This window comes from Gallus gallus, chromosome 24 (assembly GCF_016699485.2).
Source record: "Gallus gallus isolate bGalGal1 chromosome 24, bGalGal1.mat.broiler.GRCg7b, whole genome shotgun sequence".
NCBI classification, from domain to species: Eukaryota; Metazoa; Chordata; class Aves; order Galliformes; family Phasianidae; genus Gallus; species Gallus gallus.
In genome coordinates, this window is record NC_052555.1 from 3,811,230 (window position 1) to 3,832,411 (window position 21,182).

Sequence of the window (21,182 nt, forward strand, 5' to 3'; positions counted from 1 at the left end):
AAATCGTGCAAAACACAAACAAGATGTGAACAAAACATAGGTGAAACACTTGGAATAAGGGGTGAATAATACGAGCGTGAAGACACAGGTAACACCACAAAGAATTTATCACAGAATCTGAGACACAATAAAGGAAGTTCTCTGCTATCAACTATAGAAAATATTCTGTGGGCAAAAATCAGTTCAAACACGGAAATTCTGGTGACACCCATCTCCAGAGTAAGCAATAAATGCATGCACAACAGTTCAGCGTTCTGGATTCACCCCTTAAAAAGAAGGGAATTTTCTGGAGGCTACAGTATGGAATTCATCTATCAGACCAGATGACAAGCGTCCTAACAGTGGTGCCAGGTAGCAGCCCTCAGAATTTTGAATTACTTTTATCAAATTGAGATTAGAAGACTCCTGAAGTTTGCTTCTAAAGAATTCTTTCTACCAAAGAGGTTCGTAGCCTGAGCCCTCCCTCAGCCAACCCCACAGCTTGACATTACATATTCCCAAGGACAAAGGAAGACAACCACTAATTCAGACTCTTTCCCTTACAAGATTTTTTTTTTTTTAAACAGACATTAAAAGCTCATTTCAATTTATTCCGTGCACATCAGGAAGGAGTGATGCAGCCAGTGGCAGGAAGCATTAACAAACAGCACGGTTTATAAACATCAGCTCCAAATGCCTAGCGCAAAAACACATTCTGCAAGTTCTACAGCCTTCCAATTCAGCTCTCATCTCTTCCACAAGCCCCAGGGAATTGACTGGACTAAACAGCAGAATGCAGAGACATGGAAAAGCACATTGCATGGGGCCAGGAGGCTCAGGCAAGAGCCTGTCATGCATTTTATGAACACACACAGTAGTCACTGGGTTAGTCTTTCACAGAGGGAAAGAAAAATCCCCGCATGCACCCTAATTTCCATGACAGCACTGGACAGGTTGACCAAGCTGACCTCTCAGAACGTTAAAAAATAGGACAGCATAGCCTTTAAAGAAATAGAAGCTCATCATAAAATGCGTCATGTTGGAAAGTACAAACTCGTTTTACAAACGACAGAGATGGTTCGAAATCCACTAAAGTTCCAATAAGGAATATTAGCTCTAGTTGAGTCTGTAGGGTCTCACATTTCACGCTTTTTTCTACTCAACAGCCAAAAGAACTACTCACAACTAATTACAGTGTTTGCCTCCTGAAATTTCAGACTAACTTTTCTGAAAGAGGAAGCAGTTGTAATTACTCACTGACACCACTAATCTGGGTTTATTCTCGCACAATTAACAGCTTCTTTGTCGATGAGCATGTTTAAAAGCAAGCCTGTATTCATTTCAATGCCTGCATGCCTCAGAAGGGCTTTGCAAGCACAGAGCAGCACCACTCCTGAAAACCACATATGTTGACACATTAAAACTGGTTTCATTCCGATCCCCAGAACCTTCCAAACCCCAGCCTGGATCTTCATAGTTTTAAAGCTTTACCTGTCGGATCGAAGTCGTGGGTGCTGCTGCAGCGCTCAACCTTCTGCTTCTTGTCGGCTGGAGACTCTCTGCTCAGAATGCTGCCGTGCCTGTGGCAAGCAAAGCAGAGTCCTGAATACCACACACAACAGCACTGCTCCACCTGTGAGTCCCTGGAAATAACCTTAACTAGTCCTCATTGCTAGCGAGCTTACAGAGATGGCACGCATTGTGCTCACTGATAAATCTATTTCCAGACTGACTTCAAGATGAAAAGTGATCTCCCAGAGAACTGAAAAATCTCCCCAAATCTTAACTCCAACTTCTCTCCCAGCAAACATTAAACGCCCATCCATGCAGAAGTTAAAGACATGGAACACCCACCTCCAACCACCTGAAGGAAGTGCCTGCATGTCATGCACCAGCAGTATTGCTTTCTCTTCCCACCTCCAATCCCAGCTACGATGACCATCCAGCATGCACAACAAAAGGTAACACTGCACCATGCTCTTTGAGTACATCACCAAGTTTTTAGCACCCTATCATGATTTAACTATTAATCTGATCTCATCTGTACTGGATACTTCTATGTTTGCATGCATTTTTTTTTTTTAAAGCATTCCTCCTTCAACCTTACTGTGTTATAACATGCAATGTAGATAAGCAGCCAAATGTCAGCATCTTACCTTGTAGGTTTTTTGAGAGGAAACCTGAAAAGAAGAAACAACAAATTTAATGAGCTTTTTTAAATGTTCAATATTATGCTTGATATTAATGCTTATGCTTAAATACAAAGTTATTCTACAGTCCTGCAGTGCCTTCAGAAGAGAATAACTGATCTCTTCCACTTCAGCAAATTATTGGCCCATCTAGGCAAAAAATTGTCAAGGCAGGGTTTCCAACAGAACAGAAACAGAATTCATGCTGTCAAATCCGGTGTCCAGTAGGTCTATCTTTCCCGTTAGCATAGCAGTTCATGGATCATTTTCCTCCCATAACAACTAATTCCATCAATGAAAATTAACATAGCTCAATTTTTCAGCCTGCTGATGGATTGATAATCCAACAACTGAAGAAGGTCCAGACTGCCACTGAAAATTCTCCTGTAGGTGCAACACTCCCATTACCTCCCTCCCATGTGGGTTCCATGAAGTCCAGCAATACTGCAGCTCATGCAGACATTCCCTAACAAGATCTCTTAATTATTTTCATGAAATTGTCAAATTTGAGACAACAGTGTAAAGTTAAGCTGGAAATACAGTAACTACTCCAGATGTTACTTCTGGGACACAGACAACATAAGCAACAGTTCAGGTGCAAAAGCAGGCAAAAGTGTATGTGCATACTGTAATGAAACAAGCAGGACCTACAAAACCTAGAATTTTTTTTTCCTTGAATTATCACAGACAGATGACAGAGCAAGGAGTATGCCACCCAGCTTAAAGCACCAACCTCTACTCTGTTTTTCTCAAAACTTTTCATGAGTTTCAGCTCCCAACTCACATTCAGCTGAGCTGGACACTTCACAGCCTTCCCACAGAGATCCCCTGAGCACACAGGCAGGAAGGCTGCCCCAAATGCTCCTCTTTGCAGCTCCTTTCTCCACCATGTGCATCACCTACCCCTACGATACACCCACTGGCACAGCCCAAAACAGCAGCCTCAGAGCTAACTCCCTCCCAGTTACCTGGAAAACATAACTGGACACACAGTGGAAGCACCCAACTTAATCCTTCACTTCAGCTAACAACTGCAACTGTGTGTGCAGCCCTAGGACTAGGCAGCTTGAGCCCAAGCACACACTGCTAATAGGGCACAGCACTGAAATGAGCATCTGGTGACACACCAGGTGAGTGACCCTACAGTGACACCAACAACGCTGTCTGCCTGTTCCAGGGAACAACCACACACAGCAGACCCAGGGCGCAGCAAACAGCAGCCACCCTGGGACAACCCAACTGGGACCCAATGCTGAGCAGTGAGCAGATCGTAGAATTGTGGAATTGTTAAGGTTGGAAAAGACCACTGAGATCATGGGGTCCAACTGTCAGCCTGTCAGACACAGCACTCACCCAGTGCTACATCCAACAGCAGCAAGGGAAAGAAAGCAGTCCAAGGAAAGGATCTATCACCCTTCAAAGGCAGGGGAAAACATCTCAGATGAATTATATCTTCTTCTTATTATTATTTAATCTAATGCACTTGCCTTTATTTGCTTAAAAGCATCCCAGCACCACTAAAGAATATTTTGATGAAGCATTTCAGAGAAAAAGCTTATTCCACAGTCTCTCCTACCAAGTGTGCAGAACCCCTGAACTTAAGCTCCTACAGCAAAAGGAGCTGTTGACAAACAAAACAAAACCAGTTCACTGCTGCACTGTTTACCCAAACAGCTCAGAGTTATTTACTATGTGCTCAAGCAGAAGCACAAATGGGGGATTTTTGAGGTCTAGAAGTCATGATGTTTCTGCTTAATGCATGTAAGCTGTTGGCGCTAATTATAACGAAAACACTGCCGGCTTTTATTTTTATATAACGGCATGGAAATCTTCAGGATTTCTTTCGATCTGAACAGGGAGCTGAGTTCTGAGTAGGATTCGAACGCTCTCCTGAGGCTGCAGCCCTCAGCAAGGCCGAGCCCTGCGAGCAAAGCCCCGACCCTCCCCGAGCTCCGGCCCGGCCCGGCCCTCCCCGTCCTGCCGACAGCCCGCTGCGGGGCGGAGCTGCCCGGAAGCGCCGGAGCGGCGACGAGGGAGGGAGGTGGGCAGGCCGGCGGGGAGGGCCTGGTAGGCCGCGGGCCTGGAGAACCAAGGGCCGAGTAGGCCGCGGGCCCGGAGAGACGAAGGCCGGGTAGGCCGCGGGGCCTGGCAGGCTGCAGGCCTGGGTAGGCCGCAGGAGCGCCCGTGCTCACATTAAACCCGTAAGCAGCACCAGACTTGCCTCACTGTGTCACTTCACTCAGCACCACGTGAAATAAACGTCAGGGTGTGGCCTGCAGCTGGAGGCTCAGCCCTGCATCGTGCTGGCACATTTGGGTTCCACGATAAAACCCTGCAGACATTTTGTCTGATAGCTGATGAACATCAGCCCATTTTCGAACTAGTTGCTCCACTCTCTCCTCCCAAATACCCAGAACAATTAAAAGCCAAGTCACATTCTGTTTCTAAAATACTGGGTCAAATAATTTCAGTAACTCAAATGCATCAAATTACTCGAAGTATGCCCTGTTAGTCACGCTGCGTTGGTGAAACCCATTTACCGGAAAGCTGAGTGAGAAATATGTACCGAGAACGAGTAACACTGCATTACAACTCACACATGGATGCGCGACTCCGTGCTGGAGCCATGCCTACATGCTTCCTTCCAGAAAAAGATAGTTTGAAGATCTATGCGTCCAAACACACCCAAGCGAGGAAAGCTCCCCAGCTCCAGCAGCACAAAGCATTCCATTCCAGCCCTGGAGGTTGAAAATATATCTGACCATAAATAGCACAGCACTCTGATAACCATGTTGGGATTGCTGGCTCTTCCCCCCCCCCCCCCCGTAATTCTGTAATATTACAAGATTTCAATTAATTGCTATCTCCAGAAGCAATCAAAGAATATTTAGAGAGAAGTTCTGTGCACTTCCCTGCTCACATCCATGAAATCTCGAGGCCTGCGCGTGTTTCACAGTGGAATTATAAATTACTACAACTTGTGCCGAGATGAGTAAGAAATATTGTGAAACCCACACAAAAGAGAGCAGCCAAAAACTGCTTGCTTGACGGAACTCATCTTTAATTAGGAGATGAACAGTCGCAACAGAAGCTTCTTCATTGCTTTATTAGTTCCATTTAAAGAAGGCGCTGCTTGTCGCAGACAAACCTCACAGAATTCCAGATTTGGGGAAAAGCAGCAAAATCACCCAACTACCCTGAACCCAACAGAGATGAGAAACAATTACAGGTTCATTCATATTTTCCACACAGTTAGAAAGAGAAAAGGACAATGAGAGGTTAACTTAGAGTCTTATCCCCCTCCCCAGAATAAAAGCCCCAAAGCACGGCTATTGAAAAATTCCATCACTCTACATCAGAAGGTTTCACCCAGTAATTAGTCAATGAGAGACCTTCCACCAGCACCACCTCCATGGGTTCTGGTGACACAACAAGCCGCTTTGCTGGGTGCACTGCTGAGGGGAAGCTGGCTCTTCCTTTCCTCTTGCTTACACGTACCCACATGGATCCCATTACTACTCCTGAGCAACACATAAACTGCCTGACAGCCTCACACCTTTATTCCTAGCACACCCAGCTCCCCTCAGCACCCATCATGCTGCATTTCTGGTACCCTGGTTGGACCTGCGCTGATAGCAGCCAGAAAAATGCTACATTTTCTGTGAAAATCTGGTAGGGCTAAGGAATGCCTTGAAATTAGATGTTTGAAATGCCATTTTGCAGGTATTTTCCAGAACTACATCTTAAAAGAACTGAGAAAAACAGTCTGTGCGTCTCCCCAGTTTGCAGCTAGGCACAGCCAACAGGGCACTCATTTGCTGGGCTTAAAAGCCCTGAGAAAGGTATTATGGGAGAGCGCTGACAAGACTTGAACAAAAGCAGTACCAATGTGACCTTAATATAGAGCTAAAGGCAGTCTTCTGCCACAACAAAATGGGGTAGATGTGCTCTGTATGGGACAGCAGATGAGTAAAATGAACTGATGAGATAGCAAATGACAGGTGGGTTGAGAGAGACACAGATGCAGCAAGTGGGCTACTATTAGCAACCAAGAAAAAACACAGGCAGAAGCCTTCCAGCTCACCGTGCTGCCCGCAGACTGCAGCTGCAAGCACACAGCCCTCTGTGGGCAGCGTTGATCCAACATGGAGTCCATTGGCTCCAGCAGTGACCCACTTAAAGAGCAGCGTCATCTCTTCCCCAGAGCACAGCACACAAGCTCAGAAAACCACCGAGATTTTCCCCCTCAAATAAAACCCCAAGTGCAGACTGATGACAACAGCTTGCAGTGCAAGGTGTGGATGGAGAAGCAGCCGGATGAAGGAGGGCACCAAATGGTGCAGATTCCTGGGACCAACACACAGATCCCAGGAACTCACAGCAAGTGCACCAGGAGGCGAAACTGAGCTGGGCAATAAAAGTTTCCATGTTATTTTTGTAGGAGTCCAAGGCAGCAACCACAGCTGACGCAATGACTCATGGAAGAACCGTTTGTGGCATTATTAGCTTTAGATTACTAACAGCTTGCAAGCAGAGCTAGTTGTTGCCTTCTGAGCAGGAACACGGGGAATTTAAGACCAGTATTGAGGGGACTTGATGTTGTTCTCCATCCTTTAAACTTTCTCAGCAACTTCAGTGCTGGACTGGTCCTGACAAAGCATCAGCACATACCTCCAGCCTACCAACGGCCCAGCAATGTCTCTACACATAACTGGAGCGCACCCTTCATTTTTGCTTTTAGGTTAGAAAACAGAGTAGGCAATGCAAGCCACCCTCATACCTCCTGATGGATCAGCGTAAGGATCAATGCAAGGCACAAGCCCCACAGCAGCCAGAAGTGCTGAGTCAAGCACTTAATCAGGGTGAGATCAAATCAGTAAAAATCAAGGAAAAAAAAAATAGATGCCTCTTCACAAGCCTGGAATGCCAGCAGGGCTCTGATGATGAGAGAAGTCAGCAGTGTTAGAGGATGGTGAAGAGCATCCCATCATTGCTAGTGAGAGCAATAGTGAGAGGTGTCCTCTGTGAGCTTTAAAATATATATGTATACACACGTGTGCAGCAGTATTGGACAGAAAAACACTGCTGCACAGCACTACCACCACAGAGACTTCATAAAGCTTTCGTTCTTGCAGACGATCAACTGGATCTTTGAAGCAAGAAGGAGAAGGGAGCAAAAGGAAAGTTTAAAAAAAGTGAAACAAAAACAGAATGCGAAAAGAACTCTTTGTAAAATGTCCTACAAAAGCCTGAAGATTTGCCTCCATACAAGGAGCCCCATGGAATTTCCTGATGATGCAGGTAGTCAGGGCCATCTAATAGGAAACTTGTTCTCTCTTGGAATTGTCACTTTGCAGCAAGACCTCTCCTGCTCTGAAAAGAGCTTCCAACAGTATCTGTTAAACACAAATTAAAAACAAAACAAGAAAACAGAAAAAGCAAGCAGCGTACTTGGAGCATACTATAGCCAACTGCAGCTCCATCCTTAGCATCCCTTCCCTGTCAGACTTCAGATGGAAAGGTTTCCATTTCTCTGCAAACATTAACATTTGGAAGGGGTTGAAGAAAAGCATCTCTAGGAAGTTTCATCCACAGTTCAGTCATTCATCCCCAGCCCAAGCAAGTGCCTCAGCTATTTTCCATGACACAAGCACTTGGGTTTTTCCAAGAGCTGATGTCAGGGCTTTTCGTGGAGAAAGAGCTGCATTTACAGGGCAGGCAAGGAAGGAGGGCTTCCCCAGCAGCCATTCTCAATGTGGCCTTTGTGCTGCTCTGCTGCTGCAGCCAGGACCCTGCAAGAACTCTCAGTCCCCTCAGAAACTCTACAAAGGGGAGGGGACAGAGCCATTTTCAGCAGCCAGCACTGTTCTTCCACTCCTGATCGACTTCCAGGGCTTGGAAGCATCAGCTTCCCATCTCCAGGCCTGGAGCTGCTGCCTTCCAACACAAGGACACCGATTGTTGAGTGCCTGCAACTGGGCAGGAGCAGACAGACCAACCAGAAGCAGGGAGGGGGGCAGTGGGAGAGGGCATAAATAACACGAGTGGCTCCAGCATCCCCAGTGCCACTTTCAGGTTGAGCCTTAGATGTAAGATTCAAGCAACAGGGATGCAGTTGGGCCGTAAAACATAGTTCAGAGTGGGAAAAAAACTCTTCAGAAGCTGATGAAGAGCTGAGGTTGCCACAACACAGATTTCCTACTCATTTCCTAGTCTGACTGATTTCAAGTCCCACATTCAGTCAGTTTTCACCTCTGGGAAAGAAAAATTCATGTATTTGAAATGGAAAAAAAAAAGAAATACTACAAGTACTAAAAATGTCCTTTTTTTTTTTTTGCTACATATTTTCTAAAAACAGATGTTCAGAAAATGTTATGAGAAAAAACTAAGCAAAAACCTGCTGCTCTGCCAAGGTCTCAATGCATTACCCACGTTACAGAACTGACTGCATTACAGCAGAAAAGACAAGCCTTGTGATTCCAGGAGTTCTGACCCACTTCTCTTATGTAATTACTTTTCAGTAGGCTATAAGCAAATACTGAGAGCTCAGGTTTGCCTGAGGGAGGAAAGGGAGCTGAGATCAGCGAGGCACAGCAACACCAGAGGAGCTCCAAAATAGCCTTTCTCTCCTCATTTTCATATCATCTCAGCAGTGTGAGCTCTTTAAGGGAAGAAAACACGGCAGAGGATGTTCTGATGTTTTCTCAGGTTTACCTTTCCTGAAAATCATCCTGAAATCCCTTTGCCCACACAGCCTGCTCTGCTGCGGAGGAATGCAATAAAGCAGCGCGGGTTCTTGCACAGACAGGGAGTGGCACTCAGCATCAACCTGCCTCCGTAAACTGGAGCTCATTACGGGGAAATGCAATGTTTGCTCTGCCTGCCAGGAACTGCAGTTCAGAGCTGGAAGCAGCGCTGCTCCCCGCCTCCCTCCGAGCACTCCTCCTACACGGAGTCTGGAGCAGCTCCATGGGCAGAGGCACGCAGAAATCAAAGTGAGAGACAAAGGAACACGGGCGCTGCCTCAGACCATTTTATTTTCCTAAACCAAGCATGGAAACCCAACGCTACGGAGAGCCCTGGGACTTCCAATGCATGGAGAGGGCTCAGAGATCACTCCCAGCCTGCCCGGCCCTAATGCATTTCATTAGGCACACGGCCCAGTTCCCTATTAATGCCATACCCAGCTCGTGGTTGGTAGGAACCAGCAGCAAGGCCGGTGTGGAAGCACTTCTGAATAGACAGCAAAGAGAAAAGGAGGAGAAAAAGAAAAAACAACGCAGCGCATGCAACACAACTGGAAACGTAGCTTTCAAAATGCTCTAACACCAACTGCAATGATCCAGCTTGAAGTTTTGCAAATCTACGTACAAGGTTCAGAGCCACATTTGAATATTTGGCCCAGAGTTTGCATTTCTGGGGAGTGAGCAAGCACAGTGCCTGGCACAGCAACACGGCACCTCTGGAAGAACACCCGGCTCCCAGGTTCTGCACACCAGGAAGGAATGGCTCTGTTTTCCAGTTGCTGCACAAGGAAGCATTAGGACACCCTAGCTGCTGCTAAAACAGACCTGAAATAAGCATCAGAAACATTAACAGCAGTGCATGGATCTGCAACACCTTGACTGATGGATTTCTGTGTTTGAAAGGGATGATCACATCGGTTTGTCTGACCTACTGTACAATTCAGTGGTATCATCGTGTTACTCCTATAGTATAAAAGGTCAGTATGGATAACATCAGCTCCAAGAACAGCACTGTGATTTAAATTTACCTTTAATTCTCTCGTCAGCTCCTTCTAAAGGTTAATGGGCATTTACTGCCTAGAAACATAACACCAACACCTCAAGCCCCAGACCTGCCAGCTCATCAGAACCAGGAATCTATCAGCTCCGAGCTAAGCAGGCACTCAACCAAAAAGCATTTGCAGCCTTTGTTTCTCCCACCCAGTCATGAACCTTTGGCCAAACTACACCCATTCCACATAGGATGTGCAGGCAGTGACCTTTGAAAAGCTTCTAAGTATTTGCCAGCTGCAATAAACTAACTTCTAGCTAATACATCCTCACCTGCCCAAAGGTAAAGTGCTCCCAGTGGCCCAATATACACCAAGAAAGAACTGGATATACACGCTGTATTAAACGAAAGCCATAGCACAGAAATCGTTACCACATTGTTGCTGAACCTGAATGGTGTATTATTAGTTCTCAGCCCCTCACAGCTTCTAATGGAGCTAATTCTCCTGGTGAAGTTTTACTAATGTAGATGTAAACACTACGGGCAACAAAATGAGAGTGACATCAGGAGCCCAAACTGCCCGAGACTGAATTAAAAACATGCAACTGATTGCACATTTTGCTTTGGAGAGATTCCTATGAGACACAAACCCACTTTGTACCCCTGCCCTGAAGCACAGGTCTCACCTACTGAGCACACAGCACACAGCTTCTCCATGCTCACGGCAGCAAAAGCGATGGCATTCACAGTGACACCCATGGCACGCTGTGCTCCAGGGTGCTGCATCCTGCCCTGCATTACAGCCCACAGCTGCAAAGGGCCGGAGCAGCAGGCAGCAGCAGCACCGCACTGCCACCACCGAGCCCTGCTTCTTCAGCTAGAAAATGGAAGGGAAAAGAACAACGGCGAAGCCACTGCGCTTGTAAAATAGCTCAAGATCCTGAGAGCAGCACATGAGTCAAACACATGGCTATTAATAGGCCTCTGAGCGTGCGTGTTAGTATTTGCCTCCTGGTTCCGTTAAAATAGAAGAACAGAAGAAAGCACTGAGTTAGGAAACCCACCGGTCTTCACGAGGTGATGGCAGCGGAACTCCTTGGGATGTGGCAGAGAGGAGCAGAGCTCGTGGAGCTATCAGTATCCACTATCAGCTCCGCTCCGTCTCCACCCCACGACGAAGCTGGGAGCCTCCTCCCTCCCCATGGCACAGAACCACCAGCACCCACTGCCCCCCGTGCCAACAAGCTGCCCTCCATGCGTGGAGCTGTGCTGCCTGGGGCACTTCTCACCATCAGAATGTCTGTATATAGATTTATGTACATGCACACCCACCACCCACAACAAAAACCCCCAGCAGCGATGACAAACCCCAACCCTTCCACACCACATCTTCATACTCCTGCCTTGGTGGAAACTATTGCTAATGGGGAGGAGGCTCCCAATGCTCTGTTGCTGTATTAACAGCTTCTGTTCTGCACCAGAGCACTGCTCAGAGCAGCATTAAGACTGTCCCCTACCGATGCCATTTGCTTCATTTAAAAAACAAAACACAATTAAACCCAGAAAAGGAAAGGATCAGTAAAAACCGTTTTCAGCACAAAAAGAAACGTCTCAAAGATGGTTTCCTCAATGCCGATATGTAATATCAACGTGCATAAAATGTCAGCTCACCAATACCACATTCATTCGTTGAAAGCCAGGGGAAGGTTCTGCTCAGATGCAGAGGGCTGGGGGGTAATTCAGCACTGGGAGCCAAGAGGAGGGGGTGACAGCACCCAGTTTGCTCCCTCACTGCCAAACCTTTGTTCCCGAGCTGAGACACCGAGGCACAGATTCTGATAACACCGTATTTAATTGGCCATTTTTACAATGAAAATATAAAAAGAGGAACTGAGGTTCACATAGCAGCTATTAATAGAACGAAAACAAAAAGCCCCGCTAGAGAAAAACCGAAACCTTCCCCTCCCTTCTTTTTCCAACACATCTAAAGAAAAATCCTTCCTCTCTCCTCTGCATTCAAGGAACTATTCCCTCATCTTCCAGCACATTCACGTGAAAAGGAACAAAGACTCCACGTTACCTGGTTCACCAGCCAGGCTCAGAGCGCAGGGAGATCCCAAAGGCCCACGTCCAGGGGGAGCGCGCTGCCACCCAGCCCTCCCCGCACACCTCCCCTCTTGCAAGCTCTCCAATTCCTTCCACGCTCACACATCCTCCAGCAGCATCGCTCAATTGCTCCGCTGCTGGGATGGAACAAACCCCTCCTCCTCCAGCAGCAGCATCCACCCTTACAGAGCTGTGTGCGTTGGGGATAGACGGTCTGTATACATGCTAGACATAGCCACTGACATATATTTACACGTACCTTTATGTGCATGCCTATGTAGATATATCTATCTTTGTGTGCATATATACACATACATGGGTGAGAATGGAAGCATGCCTGCTGCCAGCCCAGGAAAAGAGCCCGGAGGTCAGAGCAAGGGGCAGCAGGCTTGCCGAGCCCTGGGCAAAAGGAGCACAGGGGGAAGGGGCTGTTTTCTTTTTCTGCCCCAATAACCTAATGAAGTTTGTGAGCACTGCTAGCGGGATAGAAATTTCTTCACGCTACGCCTGTCCGTTTGTGTTTGATTAATGTAAATCTTCCCAAGGCTGCAGCCGTGCCCCAGGCAGCACAGCGCTCACACTCCTGGGGGTACCCACTGCCACAAAACCATTTGCCTCGTTTTATTTTCCACCCCATCTTTGGTGGTTTCAATTGCTATTCCTGACGCAACTCAACCCCCTTTCCCAAATCACGGCAGCTATTACGAAGATCAATCCGCAGTAAATCACTGTATTAACAGCAATCCCTCAGATCTTATGAACCAAAACGTCCCTCCTGTGCTGCCCCGCGCAGTGCGTGCCGGTACCAAATATAACCTCAAAGCCACAGCTGCACCACGGCTGCAATTACGCAGCAGTCAGGAAGCCAAAGGCAGCAGCTCCTGCCCCTATCTGCTCCCTGCTTCTACCCATGCAGTCATTTCCCTGCCTGAGCTTGCTTTTCAGATCTGCACGGAGAGCATTTGCTTTGAAAGCATCCAGGTCAGTGCACGGACGTACACAGCGTGGATACAGCCTTCACCTCAGAGGGGACATTTTCAGTCCCTTTAAGCATCAGACCTCTCTCCCTGGCATCAACACATGGGAAATAAATGACATTTCCATTGGCACTTGAGCTCCAGTTCTCCTACCCACTCCTAATAAGGACGGGCAAGCCAACAACTGATTTTAACACAGGATTATAACCCAGCAGGATCACTGCAGGCTAAGGCTTCACTGCTGGCTGGGGCTTATAATTTTAGACTATTAATTTTGATTGATGTTTTATCTGCAGATTTGGGGAAAAAGCAACACAATGCATTCCTTTCAAGTACAGCCCAACGCAGCTGCCAGGAAACGGTGTAAAAACAAGAAAGGCTCAGGAATGGAAGCTTCTATCTCGCTTCCTACTCCGATTTCCCAGATTTCCTTCCCTCCATGCTCTCTCAGCCACAGGACATAAGAAGAAAACAATCTGGAAAAATAATAAATAAATCTTAGACCAAAAAAAAAGCAAGCAGGTTCTTAGAAGGGACAGCAAGGCTATGGCTAGGGCTGGAAACGTGGGACCCTGCTCTACATTTACCTGCATTTCTACAGTCCCAGATGGGAAAGAGAAAACAGGGAATGGTGATGGCACTTCCCAACCACCTCCTAAGAGCATAGGAAAGAACAGATGCTCACTTAGCCAGCGTAATAAAACATTAAGACAGTGAAGTTATTTCAGTGCTTCCACAGCACAGTGCTGCCTTTGCATTCCAGGTTTAACATTCCAGGATTTCCCTATTTCTGTCCCACCATTCTTTGCCAAATAACCCCAACTTCAGTCCCTATTCCTTTGCCTACACTCTATTGATGAAGGAACGCATTTCCTCTTGCCCATATACAAGCCACACACCCGCAAGCAAAATAAGCAAAGCTCTTCTTGTTGTTAACTAACAGCATTAGCGGCTCTCAGCTGGTTAGGATGGGATACGGTAAATATTTATGCAGAATTCACAGACCTTTACCCCAATAAGGAGCCAGACATGGGAAAAGATCAGCTTCCCAGAGCTCCGTGCAGCGGAAGCAAAGCGGTCCCCAGAGGATGGATGGATGGATGGACAGAGCCCACACCCCTGCGACAAACTGCCACCAGGAGCAGCTCACAGCTGTGCTTCCACTGAGCAGCTGAAAGAACAGCCCTGCACATCAGTTGTGGTCTCAGGGGCTGAGGGCGTGCAGCAGCAGCAAGCTTTCTGCACCCTGAGCCCATTATGGGCTCAGGATGTTGGTTTCTTGTGTCTTTTACACAAAGCAACAAAAGCTATCCCTTCCCATCTTAAATAAACAGGAACTTGCAAGTGACTATTTAGTATAGGTCGCCTTCTTTTTGAGAGAGAGTAAATGTGAAAGTACAGATATGCACGAAAATCTCACATGTTTCAGCAGCACGCTGCAACAACACAGAGCCCGTCAGATCACCTGCACCGTCTCTATGCGTCTGAGAAACAGCTGTGTGCTTCCCCAGCACAAAAACAGCACGCTGCTCTCCAGCATGCAAATAGCTCCTGAGAAGCCGCCCTGTCACAGGCGCTGCACTGGAGCATGCAAAGCACCTCTACCCTTCAACCCCCCCCTCCAGCACTGAGCCCATCCCCCAGCCCAGCTCTGGTGGTGGCACACACGTGGCTGTCATCTCCCAGAGCTCCATGGGCTGCAGCTTACAGCCAACGCATCTCCTCTTGGGTTACTTCTGGCCCCGCTCTGTGGACCGGCTGGAAGAACAAAGAGGTTAAGGATGCATTTCTGCAGCACAGGATACAGCAAAACGGGCAGTGGAAGTCAGACGTACAGAAGCTCCCCTCAGGAATTTCTGCCACGCAGAGCAATTTCAGGAGAGCTTACAGCAGGTAAAGCAATAACTCCACAAAGCAACCGCTTCCCATATGCAAACCTCGCGTCATCTCAGCTCCTTAGGAACATGCCTTCAATTACCGTAACTTAGCTTGAAAAATAGGAAACTGAGGTAGAGAAACAGGAAATTGTTTCTGCAGTAAGAGAGCAGGCCAACAATCACTGAAGGACAAGCACAGCCCGGATTGTTTGAGCAGCCACTCCATCTGAAACGGGCAGAAAACAAACCATGGATATTTAGCATATGTGATGCAATTGAAGGCTGGCAATGGGTGATAAAGTCGAAAGACCTGCAAGCTTTCAGGATTCAGAGTAGTTTGGCATAATTAGCTGAAAGCTTTTAGGGGCCTACCGCAGGATGGGAAGCCCCTGCAGGTGCCCTTATGTTCTTAGTGCAGCTTCAGGAGTCGCTGCGTGGAGCCCAGGGCGCCCATGGGATGCCAGGCAAAAGCCAAGCTCAGAACAGATCCAAAGCAAACCCAGGCAGCCGTCAGGTCTGCCAAATCTGTAAGGAAAATTAAAAATAAAAATACCTATCTGCAAAAGCAGAAAGCAAAAGACACTTCGTAAGCATGAACCCCAATGGCCTCCATCTCTCATTGTCTGCGCTGACTTCTGGTGTAGGAAAACGGGCTATATGGAGCTTCATTTAAAGGTCACCCTGTTTCCTTCCTTGATCTTTTACCACGAGCAATTTTAGAAGCCACTCAACATCTTAGAACAGAGCGTATAAACAATTTCTGCTTATCCTGCCATTGAAGTGCATTTAACCAATTCCCATCAGCCTGCAATGGCGGCTGAAAAACAGCTCCGAAACGCACAAGTTGTGCCAGTCACCAAAGCCCAACGTGAAGCAGTGCCAAAGCAGAGAGAGACAAGCAGTCATTCTACAGCTCACGTGTTGCAAAGAGAGAGAAACGGGAGCAGGGACACTCCATCTCCCGAGACTGGGTCTGCTCCATTCACAGTGTGTTATGATCCAAAGAGAGCAAAACCCAACCCAAAACCCAACCCAATCCAAAACCCAACCCAATCCAAAACCCAACCCAATCCAAAACCCAACCCAAGCTGCAGCAGCCGATAGCACTGAGCCACGGTGTGCTCTACAGCAGGAAGCTTTCAGCAGTAAATACTTTGAGGCCCAATAAACTGCATATCAAGAAGCAGGAAGAAAAAAAGAGCTTGACTCATTCCTTCCAAAGGTTTCTAAAGTTTTGTTTCACAGCACCGCAGCTTTCATCCCTCTCTGGCTTTACACTACGATGCAACCCCAAAATTAAAGCATACAAACGGTGTCAAAGTGCCAGTCCAACACAACAGCCAGCACTGCCTTTAGCATTATGGTATTCACATAGTGCTCCCCATGTCTGACAGCAGGAAACAACCGAACGCACAGCATCAGTACCTGTACTCACAGCCCCAGGCTCTGAAAACACACAGATCCATTTCTCAAGGGCACCAGAACCTATTTCACTCCCATTGCTTCAGCACCATGAGGGAAATACAGCCACTGATGTTCAGAGCTCACGGTGTTTCCAGACACTGTCTGTGAGCTTTGGCTCATTTTGCCTGAGCTCCCCCAGAACTCATTTTATTTCAGAGCCCGTCCTATTGACAATTCCCCCTCTGCCCTCCAGGCAGTGCATAATGAACAGTGTTTTCCAGGGCTGTTCACAGGGCTCACCCTGCCCCAACATGCCATGCAGGGGGCCAGGAAGAAAATGAAGGGCTTGGACATTGGAGCTACAAGAGCACACGTGCCCCTTGCTTTGAAATCCCAGGGCAGGGCTGCTCATGCAGCATCACTGCTATGGACATCTCCCTCCAGAGATGGGGCATGCAGGGTAACTGGATCATTTCTCCATCTCCACCCCAAACTGGGCACCGCTGCAGCCCTGCAGGAGCTCTCAGCTCTGCAGGGACAACAGCCAAGCTAATTCCAACACAATAACTGCAGTCACTTGTCATGCAACATTTGCTCAAACACATTAAAAAAAGAATCATTTCCATTTAAGCAGTGAATGCATGCAGCTTACCTACAGAAACACCATGCTTGTTCCTCTTATCAGCTCCATCTGAAGGCCACCCATGCTTGCAGATAGCACGGCTCCCTCCGTGTTGCATCAAAGCATGCTCCATGTGCCCTCCTCCCCAGCCCCATTGCACCCCACGAGCTGAGCATGCCTCCTGCTTCTGCAGCCATTCCCTGAGCCAACAGCAATGATGCAGCGGGAGGGAGCAGGTGAGGGAAGCTGCCACCCAGGGCTGGGATTGAAAACCAAAAGGCTGGGGGAAAGGGGCAGGTTCTGCAGGCTGCCCCAGGCCCAGACCCGCAGCACAGCTGTGTGTGGGAATCCCCTGCATCACAGTGCACCAAGCCCAGAGCAGCAACAACTCCCTGCCTGCACACTGCCCGGAGAAGTGTTTTCCTGGCTCCAACCAGCTGGGTTCTTGCAGGCAGAATGCAGGCACAGACCCAGCTCCAGAGTGGGAGTCAAAAGCACTGCAGAACAGGTGCAGGCATCAAAACCCACAGCCAACGTCTCACAGACGAGTGCAAAACCTGATAATAAGCCTACTAAGAGGAAAAGGGAGAGGTCAAGGTTTGCTATGCAATACATACAGCTGAAGTTGCACTGGTTAACATCCAAAGTAAACAAAATTCCAGAGTTTAAAGCGAGCACCAACATTCCTCCATCTTCCCACTGGATGAACAGAATAGCATGAACAGAGGAGCACGCCTGCTCTTTTTTGGGTGGTTGTTTTTTGGACATATCATGGGGTTTTTTTATTTCCATAGCACGAGTGGGCTGAACACTGTAGAGAAAGAACTTCAGAGAGTGTAAAACCTGGGGCTGTGCAGCACTCTGCAAAGGGCTGCTGCTGAGGAGGGGGTATTGCAGCAGGGCAGCTGCCCTGGGATGGGCACAGAGCAAAGTGCCCCTTCCTGCAGCACCACCAATGCTTCCCTTTGCTGCTGCATGTTCTGCATCTCACAGGGAAAGCCACAGCCTGGGACAAAGGCATCTGCATTACCGGCACCTGCAGACAGCACCGCATCCTTCTAACACACACCCATAGAAACAAAGATGATCCCACAAACAACTCCTCCTGCTGTGTCCCCACACCACCCCCACCAGCCGAAACGACGGAGCTCTGCTTCGCTCAGATCCGATCTGCACCCACACCAACCACTTCCGCAGCCCAAACCGCAGGGACTGCGCAGGGCAAACCACAGCCTATTGCTGTGTGTCAGCAGGCAGCAGCAGCACACTGCCAGCTCCGAGACCTCTAAGCTGTCTAAGAACCCTTCTCCTCATCGCATCGCCGCCCATCAGCTCACATCGCATGGATTCATCCTCTTCTTCTTATCACAGTTTCCCCCGACTTTCTCGACCAGGCTGGATGGCTGGACGCCCTGTGGCAGCAGGGGGAAGCACCCTTTTAAATCTGAAACAACCCAAGAGCAGCAACTTGCTGGTCGGCTGAAGTCATCATCTAATTTCAGACACCGCACAATAATGTTTCGGAGGGCGGAAAAAGCTGTTCTATCTGCAGGGATCAGAGCCACACCTCCCGCTCCAAAGGCCCCCAGCAAAAGGGCCGGAGCTCCAAGCACTGCTGCCACCCCAACCAGAGCAGCTTCAGAAGGCCCTGAGCACCTACAGCCCCTCCAGGATCACAGAGGTCCTCCCACCTCCCACCTGCAGTCAGCATGGCTGTGCTCCTGGCTCTGGTTGGCAGCTCTCGCCTTCCATCAGCAGCTCCTGGCCCTGTGCTGTTGATGTGTGCCTCCAGCAGGCAGAGGCAGGCAGGAAACCTCCCTCATATCCGGCAGCTGCCATCAGATCTCCCGTTTCTATCCCTCTCACTCATTTCCTATTGACTTTCTCATGTCTTGCATTGCAGCTTTTTCCTATTTCCTTTTCTCCTTGCTCGTTATAGCTCCCCTCCTTCCATTCTCTCCTCCTCCTCCTCCCTTTCCCAGCAGCTTTGATCTCACTCCCCCCTACCAGGATGTCCCCAGAGCCCTTGGTGCCTCCATGCCATGCAGTGCTGTGAGCAGACTGCATGCTGCCAGCACCCTGCCCCAGCAGCCACCAACGGGGCAGAAAGCCTTGGAGCAGCCATCAGATACTACAGGCAGGCTGGCAGGTTGAAGCTTGCACATTTATGGGAGTGGTGGACTCGATCCTCTGCCTCTCTTGGATCAGCCCAGAGCATTATTACAGAGATGGGTCTTCTCCTACAGACATGGAAACGTTTGTTTCCAGCCCTCCTCCAGGACCCCAGCACGGGTTGCTGCTCCTTGCTAGGAAGCTGCCCAAGCTCTAAGCAGCATAACTGCCTGCTATACCACCAACACAGCCTACAAATAAGCCCCAAATCAGCTCCTCACAAACAGGATTGGCTGCGCTGCTGCTCATGGCTTCCAGGAGGAACAGAACTTGGACAACAAGTTGGGTTCCCACTGATGTTCCTGAAGACTTCTAAGGCAAACTTCAGGAGCGCAGCAGCAGACAGACACCAACCCAAGGCCTGCCCTGAAAGCCACGTTTCCTCAGCCAGCTGTGAACAACCAACAGCTCCCACACCTTGGGATTCTCCCTTAGGATCAACGTCAACACGGCGACTTGGTTAGGATCACCAACAGTGGCCCTTTGGGTCGGGACACGGAGCTTTTCCTATCTCTTACATAGCCCTGATCATAAAAGGTTTGTTTTAACTGAAGGCCTGAAATGAACCCAGGCCCAGGGGCAGCTCCGGGCCAGGACACGCTGTGCTGCAAGGGAGGGACACGGCAAACCTCCAGGAGGACACTGCAGAATCCAAGTAACAAATATGACAATGATTCAGACAGATTACAACCGAATTATTTCAAATACAGGAACTCACACGCTGTGCCTGAGGGTCTTTTCCATCTCACACGTCCAACCCCATTCATTAGCTTTGCCAGTGCCTGAGCAATTCAACCGAGTACCTTCACCCACTGACATCACCGAGCCCTGAGTTCCAGCGTTGTCAAAACAAAGCTTAAAATAGCTCTGCTGATCACTTCTAAGCATCTGCCAACCAATGTAAACAGCACCACTTCTTACTCCGCAGCCTTCGGATGGACACGGGGAGGTTCCTCCCTGCTGCCCTGCAACAGACAGAACGCATCCAAAAGGATGCAGGGCACTAACAACCCGCCAGCCCCGCCGAGGAGGCTGTTTGTTTTGTTCCTGCTATTTATAATTATGCTTACATTTCAACGTGAAGTAAGGACGCTGCTTTTTTTTTTTTCCCTGCCGTTTTAACGTATTTATTTTCATTCATGCAGCAAACCTTGCTTCTTCCTGCCTTTCTCTAAAAGGGCTGCTCCCATCCTTTGGCCCTCGGTATCCCGCCGTGTGTTTTACCCCTCACACCTTCCTCGTCAGACACCGCAGGTTTCTCATTCCCTTTTCATGTCACTAATAACTTTGCTGCTCCCTCCCTCACTCTCAGCCCAGGCTCTCTCCACATCCCGGCTCCTGACCCTTCGTTTAATCAAGCTGAGACACGAACCGACATTTCCATTCTTTAAACCCAGTAATTATCCCGACAGGGCTGCAAAATAGGACACAATGCAGTATCACCTCCCTCTGCAAGAGAGAGATCTGCCTTTCTCCAAGGAGAGGAAACACCAGGAGAGGAGTGAGTGATGTCTGGGAGCCTCAGCTGAGCTTTTAGCAGCATCTCAGGTCACCCAGCCTAAAAATTCAACTGGGATGCATCAGTCGCCCTCTTGCTAACAACTTTCAGAGGGAAGAGAGAGGTATTAAGTGAGAAACCTGGGGGCTAGAGACCTGAAAGCAAAAGCCTGAGCCTACCTTTCAAGCAGCACAGCCAGCACACATCCCAGTGACCAGAAGGACCAACCTGGAGGCTTGAGCAGACAACGCAGGCTCCGGACCAAGGCAAACACTGCTTCTCTTGGAGGCACTTTGCACAGCCCCAGGCTGCAGGGTGGGCTGAAGGCTGAGAGGAAGAGCCAATGGCCAAAAGCCTCCGGTGGTGCTGCAGAGCTTCAAGGCACAGCAAGGAGCAGTGCTGACACTGCCCACCAGGCAGCATTCACATCGAGCACTTAAAACAACAAATCCCCTCCTTGTCGTGACCCAAAAAGATCCTGGGATACAGCTACAAAGTATATAAAACAACTGGCACAGGTGAGCAGCGCTCTGCACTACCTTCAGGCAGGCTGTCCACACTCAGAGCCTGACCCACTGCTCTGCAATATGATAGGCAATAGTTTGGGGAGCAAATAGGAGG

At 48.6% G+C, this 21,182-nt stretch overlaps 1 protein-coding gene across 11 annotated transcripts in view; it reads right to left on the minus strand.

Annotated features, from left to right (window-relative positions):
- Nucleotides 1-21,182, minus strand: part of ARHGEF12 (Rho guanine nucleotide exchange factor 12) — a 66,129-nt gene that overhangs the window by 40,451 nt on the left and 4,496 nt on the right. For 5 of the 11 annotated variants that reach the window (XM_040652160.2, XM_040652159.2, XM_046903858.1 and 2 more), the window contains 2 exons: nt 2,136-2,159; nt 1,471-1,559 (listed from right to left, as the gene is read on the minus strand). In XM_040652160.2, coding sequence (XP_040508094.1) covers nt 1,471-1,559; nt 2,136-2,159 — 113 coding nt within the window. Of the gene's footprint in view, nt 1-1,470; nt 1,560-2,135; nt 2,160-10,969; nt 11,014-11,985; nt 18,679-21,182 lie in introns of those variants that run through there. The other 6 variants (XM_046903857.1, XM_046903853.1, XM_046903859.1 and 3 more) reach the window with 3 other exon arrangements.